General features: G+C 42.5%; 1 protein-coding gene across 1 annotated transcript in view; it reads left to right on the forward strand.

The window, feature by feature from the left end:
• LOC137206686 (cytochrome P450 3A29-like) overlaps window positions 1-10,018 on the forward strand; it is a 29,789-nt gene extending 19,771 nt beyond the window's left edge. Inside the window, exons 10-13 of the mRNA XM_067705672.1 lie at window positions 1,137-1,297; window positions 3,943-4,169; window positions 6,615-6,777; window positions 9,491-10,018. Coding sequence (XP_067561773.1) covers window positions 1,137-1,297; window positions 3,943-4,169; window positions 6,615-6,777; window positions 9,491-9,586 — 647 coding nt within the window. The 3' untranslated portion in view covers window positions 9,587-10,018. The remainder of the gene's footprint in view (window positions 1-1,136; window positions 1,298-3,942; window positions 4,170-6,614; window positions 6,778-9,490) is intronic.
• Window positions 10,019-10,893: the final 875 nt, after the last annotated feature.

Below are 10,893 nucleotides of genomic sequence, written 5' to 3' on the forward strand. Positions count from 1 at the left end.
GTAATGCCACAGAAGAACTAAATGTTAAATTGTACTTAATTTTAATCAATTAAAATTTAAATTAAATAGCCACATATTAGACAGTACAGCTCTAAACTTTTAGTATCCTAGGGTTTATGCTAACTGGGGGCAAAGAATTTGATAGTTGAATTTACCCACAACTGCTTCACAGAAATCATCATGGGGAAATCAGAACTCTGTAGATCTTTCTTCCACACATTTTGTATTGTTTTAGTTGTGAATTACATGATTGGGCAGGTACCATGTTGATCTGAGCGTTCTAAGTATCTAGTATAGTCCCATCAAATAGATTGGAGCCTGACCATGCTTGGATTTTCTCAGGAGAAAATAAAAATGGAGACCAATTTGTAATCACAAGGGCTGTTTGCTGAGCACAAGGGAGAGCAAAGAGAGGGGGCTTGTACTGAGGAAGATGATATTCAGGTCATGATTGAATAAACATTGCTAATTCCACTCCCTGGGTCCTATTTTTCTATATTGTATGCTGGCCAATGCCCTTCTAAGGACACATTCTTTCTTCTGCTATTTTAATGCCATTGATTAGACTAGGATCAATCAGCACTCTTCTAGCTTTTTTTTTTTCCTGTAGTTTCTGTATATCTGTGATCATCCATTTGAAGACTTGTGCCCCAAGTCTTCTATTAATTTTCCCTACAGTACAGCCTTAGTATTGCAAACTTTCTCAAAAAAATTCATGTTATACTTTAGCTAGAATAATACAATTTTTTAAAGGAAAAACATGGCTACCCCATACTGTTTATAGCTAAAGTGCATTTAGGATTCTCCAAGGGGCATACTGATAATGCTGTGCGTGTTAGACAGAAATGCTGTGTCTTGAAATTACTCAGCTGTGTTGGTGGAGACTGTGGCATAACCAGGAGCAGAGGGCCAAGTATAGTACAGACCTTGAGGAAAAAGTGGATTAAGAAAAGTTTTGCCTGTTTCTGGCTCTGTAAAACAGACATGAGAGTGCAAACCACTCCCAGTTTTGCTCTGAATTGCTTTTCCATTTTTTTCCCTAGGGATTTGGGAGTCTCATGGGGATTTCTCATCCTCTAACCTGTGATGTTTTATATTGACATGCTTTACCTACAATGTCTCTCCTCCCCTTTTAGCTCTGTCTGACCCAGAAATGGTGGCCCAAGGTATTATCTTTATTTTTGGTGGCTATGAGCCCACTGCTGAGGCTCTCTCCTTCCTTTTCTATGAATTGGCCACTCACCCTGACATCCAGCAGAAGCTGCAGGAAGAGATTGACGCAGCTCTCCCCAGTAAGGTGAGTGATGATACCTGCAGAGGGAGGGGGAAAGTGAAGCCTTAGCACGAATGTCTCCTTGCCACTTCTCAGGAGATTTTTGCAAAAAGCATAAGTATCAAAGTTTTCACTTGTGCTATTTAGGAAAGACCTCAAGAGTCAAGCACAAAGGGGGAAAACGTAGATAATGCGTACTACTGACAGAAATATAAGTGGTTTGAAACAAGTGCTGGTCCTGGCATATCAGTTATCACAATAATGCCACATAAAGATCACAAAACCTCGGGGCTTCCCTGGTGGCGCAGTGGTTGAGAGTCCGCCTGCCAAGGCAGGGGACTTGGGTTCATGCCCCGGTCCGGGAAGATCCCACATACCGCGGAGCGGCTGGGCCCGTGAGCCACGGCCGCTGAGTCTGCGTGTCTGGAGCCTGTGCTCCGCAATAGGAGAGGCCCGCGTACCACAAAAAAAATAAATAAATAAATCACAAAACCTCAGTGGCATCTAACAGTAAGCATCTATTGCTCTAGTGCCCACATAGTTATCTGCTGATATTGGCTGGACTTGCTTGGTTCTGGCTCTTGGCTGATCTAGGCTGGCCTTGTCTAAGCTGGCTAGGCTGACTCAACTCCACACTTGCTTCTCCTGCCTCTCAATCTCCACGTGTCTACTTCTCAAGGCAATGGTAGATGGCAAGAACCAAAAGTCCAATCATATGGGTGATTTTCAAACCTCTCCTAGCATCACACTTAGCCAGATTTCCACTGGTGTAAAGCAAACCACCTGGCCAACCCCAGAGTCAGGATGGGAGGGAACCACAAAGGTAGGTGGCAAAGGGCATGGACCCAGGAAGGGCTGGAGAACTGGGACCATTAATTCAGTCTACCGCCCTGGGTACACTGCAGACTAGGAGGGGCCTCGTAACAACAAAGGGCTTAAAGTAGGAAACAGAGGACGTGAATTTGAGTCCTGGCTGTGGTTTTGGACAAATTTTATCACCTTTCAGGGTCCTGGGTCCTTCAAATATAAGGTAAGGATAGATTGTAGTGCCTAACTAAATTAGAGATGATCTGTCTTCTCTGGTAAACCACATATTGCAATTCTTTTCATTGTAGTAAGATGGTCACCAGGCAAGAGAGAATTGCTAAAGCATTGTCTTCTTCCTCTTTTATAATAATACAATGACAAGAACAGTATTGGCCAACATTTGCTTTTTTACTATATGTGTCTGTTCTAGATGCTATTTATAAACGAATTTAATCTTCATAAAATTCTGTATAAGTCAGGAGAGGCTAAGTTATGCCTCAGTAGCAGATGAGCCCTCAAATCTCAGAGCTTTCATAGCAAAGGTTTACTTCTAACCCACATCTACATGACCAACATGGATTGTTAGTGGAGGATGGGAGAGGGCAGCTCTGCTCCACAGCGTTACTCGGGGGTACAGGCTAAGAGGCTCCACCTTCCTGTAGCTGCCTTATCTGGAACATGAGGACTTCCTGTTGTCTGGGGAATAAGGGACTCGAGCGTTGCTCACTGGCTTTTCAAATGATTTGTCCCCGAACTGACATAATCGCCTCCGTTCACAGCCCATTGGCAAAGCTGGTTTCCTGTAACTTCAAGTGGGCTGGGAAATACAGGGACTACGTGGATACTGGGTGAGCAGTGAGTGTGTCTGCCACACAAGCCTATGAAGTGTCAACTCTAATTATCTCCATGTAACGTTTCAGAAACCTGAGCGACAGAGAGATGAAGTACTTTCACATACTAGTCGTGTACCTAGTGGTGAAAACGCCAACCTATGTGCCAGGGTGTCTGTCTCCTGAGCCAACTGTTACCCTCTACAATGTTGCCCCTTAAATATAACCCCACGTGACAGCCACGTGTCACCCCCACTGGTCTCAGATCTCTGCCAAGAGTGGAATTCTTTGTGGTGTGAGGAGAGCTGGCCTCTGGGGCTGGAGTGGTTTGTTTAGACCTTCAGACCTTAACAGTCACCCCTGAAGGGACAATAGGAGACTGTTCCAGCAACAGAGGCTGTGGCTGAGGGTAGGGTTCTCATCCTCTTGTAACTTTCCCTGGATCTGAAATTGTGTTCCTTGTAGCACCCAATCTTGCTCTTTGTTTTTGTATTTGGTTTAGAAAGGAACTCGTTTCTCCCTAAATTATTTACAGAGTTTTAACATCATAAAGTATTTTCAGATTTTATAGGTATAGTCAAAAGAATGAGTAAACGAGATTTCTCAGGTAAAAATTTTATGTTGAGTAGAGGATTTGCACTTATACATTTCTTCCCTTGGTACAGATGTGTGGCCTCTCTTTTGAAAGGAAACAGTGACTTTGCACATTTCACTTGAGACTAAGGGTCATAGTCTATTGGTCATGTTTGTTCTCGTGAGAAAGAAAATACACTAGATGATAACGTGCGGGATTTCAGGCCCTGTTTAGGGGATTGTCCCAATGTTCTCGTATAGTCATAACCACTCCACACATCTCAGTGGGCCACTGAGCAGGTCAAACGACATGATAGATATTATAACATCTATAAATGTTAAGGTCCTTTACCAGTTGAAATTATTCTCTGGAGCTCCTACCATTTCAATAGGACTATTTAGACTGGGTTGAAGTTTGATCCCAATCTCAATTTATCAAAATCTATTTCTTTCTTCCAGGCACCTCCCACCTATGAGTCCCTGGAACAGATGGAATATCTTGACATGGTGTTGAATGAATCTCTCAGATTATTCCCACTTACTGCTAGACTTGAGAGAGTCTGTAAGAAAGATGTGGAAGTCCATGGGGTGTTGATTCCCAAAGGGACAGTGGTGATGGTGCCACTCTTCACTATTCACAGAGATCCGGAACACTGGCCAGAGCCTGAGGAGTTCCGTCCTGAAAGGTAGGAGAACCCAGGGAAGGGAACCGTCTCTGATCCAGAGTGGTTCCAGCATATTAGACGCCTCTTACTGTAGGAGACGAATGAGCGATTGTACCATCATTTATTTGTGCCTCTTTTTATTGTTTGATGTTTTTTCTTAATATAAGAGTGATCATTGTGCGAATCAAATTTTACAAACTGTGGACTAGAAAAAAGAATTATAGCTGTCTACATTCCTAATACCTTAAGATAAGCCTCATTGATAATGTGATGTATGTCCGCATGGACATTTGTCTAGGCATATATAGATTTTTTAAACTAGAATGGTAGTATATTTAATTTGGTTTTGAACTGCTTACTTGATTTCACAGTAAACTATAAACAACATTCTATGTGAATTTGTGTGTGTATCTATCTATCTAGCTATCTCTCTCTATATATAATTATATAAGTGATTATATGCATATGCCGTAATTTACATAACCACTATCTTATTTTAGGTGTATAGGCCTTTTATTTCCTTTAAGTTTTTCTGTCCCTTCTCCTTAGCTCTTTGAATTCATCACTAATGTTCCCACAATTCCATTTCTTTAAACACTGGCTACATTTCCTCTAGCGTTATTGTGAGAGTGCAGGCTGGGGACCTAGAGGTCTCATCCCTGGTGGTTCAGGCAGCCTCACTGAGGACCGAGGTGCACACAGGTGCCCTGGTTCTGTCTGTGGCTGCACACCTGGACCAGTCCCTTCTACCTCAGCACTTGGTGACCTTCCAAAGAGAAGTCCTCTGCTCTCTAGATGTCTGAGATTTCCTCCTTGGAGGGGTTGAGCATCCTCTTTGGGAATTCAGAGTCAAGGTCTGGCTTTGGTACAGATTGGACTCTGGAAAGAGTGGATGCTTTCCCACTTATTGTACAGTGAGCAAAATTTGAGATGAATATTTTAGGGCACTAGCTGGGATCTAGACTTTTATGAGCCCCTGACTATAAGCTCCCTGATGGCAAGGACTTTATCTCGTTCGCCCTAGTGTCCTGAGTGCCAGCATCACCTCTACACATAGCACTTCTTGAAACAGGAAGTTGGAGTGGACCAAGTCCTCTGTTTTCTGGCCCAGGGAACCTCTGTGTTTCCCTGAAGTTCAGTAGCTCCCTCTCCTGCAGCTTCACGAGCCTAAGACCAGAGACCACTCACCGTTATTTCTTTTTTGCTGTTGTTCATTTTGGTTCACTTTATTTATTTTTTATTGGCGTATAGTTGCTTTACAATGTTGTGTTAGTTTCTGCTGTACAGCAAAGTGAATCAGCTGTATGTATACCTATATCCCCTCCCTCTTGGACCTCCCTCCCCCCCATCCCACCCATCTAGGTCATCACAGAGCACAGAGCTGAGCTCCCTGTGCTATACCGCAGGTTGCCACTAGCTATCTGTTTTACACATGGTAGTGTATTTATGTCAATCCTCATCTCCCAGTTCGTTTTTGATTCATTCAGTCGTCAAGCAGAGAGTTAGTCCTCACCTGCGTGTCAGGGACTCGGCCAGGCAGCGAGAAATCCAAATGTTTACAAAAAAGCCTATCATGGAGAATTTTTGGCGTATGCACAAGTATATTCTATAGGCACTAGCCTGTGGAAGACTTTTGATGTATCTGTATGTGCCCATTCCCTGCCCAACAACCATCCCACGTCTCTGCTCCATCCACATGCTACTGCTACCCTCCTCCATCTACCCATATTATTTGAGGTCACAGTGTCTGTAAATATTCCAAAATGTTTTGCAAAGTAGGGACTCTTTAAAATATACATAATCGCAATGCTATTATCACTTTCCACAATTCCATATTTTTCCTTAATATATTCAAATACTGAGGAGTCAAAGTTAATTAAAACAGAGGTCTAACCGTCAAGGAATTTATAGGCTAGTGGAACAGATAGACAAGGAAATCAGTGGTTATTCTATAGTAGCGTCATATAGTTATGGAAATGTGACCTAAGCATTCTGTGCTGTGGGGGAGACAGACAGACAGACAGACACAAGGGGACGGGAAGGAAGGGAATACAAGGGGGAAATGACAATTTAAATCCTGGGAGCTGACTCTCCTGCTGCCTTCCCCCATGAGCACATGACCGACATAAGTGTGCGTGGAGGCAGGAACCCACGTTTCCTTCAAGCAGTTCAGAGCATGAACATCTCACTGCCTGAATGTAAATTTAGTGTTTAGAGAGAAATTTGTTTTTAAACAGCATTCATCTCATCTCCTCAACAGGACTGAAAGCTCCTATAGGGTCCGGGGAATGGGAAGGATCTGGAGTTTACCTTTCTCATAGCAAAATCACCACAGCAGGATTCAATGACTAGCTCACACAGGCATCCCTAATGCTACTAGTTGAGTGTTTAAGTTAAGCCTCAGACTTTGAGCTCTTGTGGGTTTTCTGTTTCATTAATTTGTTTCATTTACTGTTGTGGAACCAGGTTCAGTAAGGAGAACAAGGAGAGCAGAAATCCTTACACATACATGCCTTTTGGAACTGGACCCCGAAACTGCATTGGTATGAGACTTGGTATCATGAACATGAAACTTGCTGTTATCAAAGTCCTGCAGAACCTCTCCTTCAAACCTTGCAAAGAAACACAGGTCAGACAGTTACCTAGCTGCATTAATTGTGTTTATTGTGAGTTTTTAAAACTGATATAGATAGATATCATATATATTGATGCACACACACACACATACACACACATATATGAATGTGTTCTATTTAAGGAATAATTTGTCATATTGGACATGAATGTATTTGGAGCCATCTGTGACCTTTAAGTGTCCTTCGGCTCTGGATGGCTAAGCCTGTGGCTTTGTAATGACCCAACCATAAAGGTCATCTAGAGTCAATGCAGTTAGCATGACATGATTCTTGGCAGTCTTTTGAACCTCAGCCATGTTTTAAATTTCATTTCAAGTCCACCGGAAGGAAGGGGAAGTGTGTGCACCGTCATGAGAGCACACACTGAAAAGTCATGGCTCTTCAGTGATGCTCTTCTCCACCAGAACTTACAGAAGCTCTCCTGGCAGTGGTTCTCAGCCTCTGCTTGTATAATGAAATTACTGTGGTGCTTTAAAAAATCCTGATGCCTAGGTCATCTCATTTATTCTAAAATAATTCGCCCGGAGTGTGGCATTCAAACCACTCCCGCGGATTCTCCTGTGTAGCCACGGTGAGAACCCCTGATGGAAAGCATTTCTGCCAGATGTGAAGGACTCCCACAGCCCCCTCACCTTCCAGGGGTCCTGCTGCCATCAAGATGGGCTCCCTTTACATTCTAATAATAACTCTATGTGTGCTCTTCCCCGCCCACCACCCCCCCGATTCTGTTCTTCCCCCTTCAAGTTCTAGTTCAATCCTGAGCCCCTTCATGGAGCCTCCCCCACCCAGTCCACAGCCCACTCTCCCCTCTGCTCTGTATCAGTCACCACAGGCTGGCATCACGGTTCCCACGACCTAACTTAACACTTTGTCATGGAACCACCCAGTTTGGTTCCTATGTTTTCTTTATACCTATGAACGTCTTGAACTGTAGCCTCTCATTTTATTCCTTTCGTAAACTCTGAACGACGCCTCCCAGTCACCCAGCAAATGCTTAGGGAGTTAGATGTGCCGTTGATTAGAGTTCTTGGATACAAATTGTGAACCATTTGAACTTCTGAAATTTAACAAATGACATTTGTGTACATGCCTGGTGTACGTGTGTATGTCTATCTGCGGGGGACATATATGCATGTCATTTGAAATTTTAAAATAACAAGGTGTTACATTTATAGAAAGATCTGGAATCTCTCCTGAAGCACACAAAGAACAGTTACCATTTTTTCGTCTCAAACACGGCCCTATAAGAAGGCTTATTTCTAGGAGTCACACATTTAACCAGCAGCTCCTCCCCTTGGGTAGGCTTTCTCAGGGAAGAGGAGGATAGAGACGGTTTCCGTTTTACTTGTGGGAGTCTGTGTGGCCGTCCTGTAGGTGTGTACAGACAGGGGACTCAGCCCTGAGAGAAAGGGAGCCTCTGGCGCACCTGGGAAGGGCAGATACTCCCTGAAGCTCCACCCAGCCATCCACAGGCTGGGGCTTCTCTCCTCCATGACAATTTGTTTGCCCTTCAGTCAACTGAGATTAGAAGGTCACTCTGTTGGTTCCCCCAACACTGAAGGAGTGACTGGGTGAGAAAAGGGCTAAAAGTACTGGAACAAACACTGTAGGTCGTCAGAAGTTCACCATTTGCACTGCATTTGGGAGACAGGAAATGTTAAAAAAAAAAACAAAAAAAACAGGCATAATGCTTCACAACGACCTCTTCCGATCATGAAACTGGATGGGTTCTACTGGGAGAGGTGACTGGACTCTGCAGAAGCTGAGGAAGGCCGATGTAACTAACGTGTGATTCCTACTAGGATTACCTTGCAAGTTTCAATGGACACAAAATTATCTTTACATGGCTCAAGATAGTTGGCCATAATGCCTAAGAATCTGGTAAATTTAAAAACCTCATCCTTTGTACCTAAAATTTAAATCAAAAAAAGAACACAAGCCAACCAGATTTTTGTCTCTAGCCTGGTATGAAATAAGCACTCAATAGATATTTCGTGGAAAGAATGATGGATGAATGCTTTCACTATCTCATCTTGATATAACTTAAAGAATAAGTATAAACAATCAAAGATAAGGAGGGTAGATTGGATGAAGCTACCAACTTCCATTTATAAGATACATAAGTACTAGAGATGCCACGTACAACAGGATGGCTCTATTAACCTTTCTGTATGGTGTACAGGAAAGCTGTTAAGAGAGTAGATCCTGAGAGCTATATCACCTGAAGGAAACAATATTTTTTCTTCGTATCCATGAGCTGATGGATGTTAATGAAACTTACTGTGGTGATAATTTCACCATATATGTACGTCAAATCATTATGCTGTGCACCTTAAACTTATGCACGCCTGTAAGACAGTTATGTCTCAATAGGTGGAAATTTTAATTTAATAAAAAAGATAATAAGGGAATGCGGCAAACAATTTTACTCCATATAGTTTATACATAAATGTGGCCAGTTCCTTGAAAGACACGACTATTAAAGTTCACCCTATGAAAAACAGATAAGCTGACCATCCCTGTAGCTATTAAATACATGGAATTTGTAGTTTTTAGAAAAGAATCAAAGGTATACGATGCTAAAACTAGCTGTTATATGTTTGTAAAGCATTATTGTCCATAATGTATCTTATATATCAATACTTTGTTTCTCTTGCTGGCCTTGCTTCATTATTCGATTCTCACGTGTTTGTTTAACTGTTGCAGAGGCACCTGAAATTAAGGCGTCAGGTACTTCTTCAACTAGAAAAACCCATTATTCTAAAGGTTGAGCCCAGAGATGGGACCTTAACTGGAGCCTGACTTTCCCTAAGGACTTGCGCTTTGTTCTTCAAGGAAGCTGCGTCCCAGGACAACAGAGGCCTTGATTTACTTTGTGATAAAACACAGAAATGAATATTGGATTCCCCTCCTGCGATTGATGGATGACTAGAGACTCTGCACATTCATTTAGCTTTCTCACTGTCTACGTGGAGTGTTATATATTGTGTCATATAAAAGAGGTGATGCCAGATATGCAAACTCAGCTTATCCAGTTCTCACAGAACTATCTCCACCCCACCACACCCCACTTAGGACCATCTACTCCTCCTGAGCACTGATCAGAATGAAAATTTCTCACAAGCTCTAATGAAAATAAGAATGATAGTGATGACTGAAGTAGTGACGTTCATATCACAGATTTTATTTTGAATATTCTAAATTAAATATTATATTGAGAAAGTCAATAAACATCTCTTTACAAAAGTATAATCTGATGCCTTTGTGCACATTAGGGGGGGAATGTATACAACTGAATCAGGGAGATTCAGTGACTACTTGCTTTTGACCATCAAAATCACTGGTTGGTTGGGGCCTTTATCAAAACTCCAATTTGACTCCTATTCAATAGGTAAGAGCCAATCCACTGCGACTTTGCCTATTGCTTAGAAAGTATATTCGTAGTTTATACCTACCTTTTTTGGAGCACATATTTTTTGTAACACTCAACTGAGAAACTTATATTATTTGTTTGATTTAATGTTTTCATCTCATCTCCCCTGATGTTTCTGGAAGGCAGGAAAGATGTTTTTCACACCTCTTTGCATTCCATCCTCAACTCCCAACTGTCTTAACCACAGTGAATGTGGAATAAAAGATGGTTAATTGGTCAGTTGTTCAGGCAGAAAGGCTACAAGCACTGATCAGTTTCATTTGGTATCAGAAGCTGCCCAGGGCTCTTCCTTTCCCTTTTCTGCCCCCTCCCTCCATTTTTCCTCTCCTGCCTTGCCTTCCCTTCCTGGATAATCCAGTCCTAAAGTCATTGGGGGGTGGGGTGACAGAAGGTAGGCAGGCACACAATGCAGGTGGGGGCAGAGAAGGGAGGCACAGTGACTCCAAGTCAGAGACTGAGTAGGGAGGGGAAAGTGTCCACAGGAACAGCAGCCTGGCATGAGTGGATTCATGGTTGAATTGCTTGGGCAGAACTCTTTCCCATACTGAACTTCTGTTTCCACACCTGTAAAGTGGGATGTAAATAATCCCAACACTGCTTATCTCACAGAGTTTTCCTGAGGATCGATTAAGAGAGATATGAAAGAACTTTATCAAGTGTACAGGGTGGTAGAGAT

This window comes from Pseudorca crassidens, chromosome 15, assembly GCF_039906515.1.
Source record: "Pseudorca crassidens isolate mPseCra1 chromosome 15, mPseCra1.hap1, whole genome shotgun sequence".
NCBI classification, from domain to species: Eukaryota; Metazoa; Chordata; class Mammalia; order Artiodactyla; family Delphinidae; genus Pseudorca; species Pseudorca crassidens.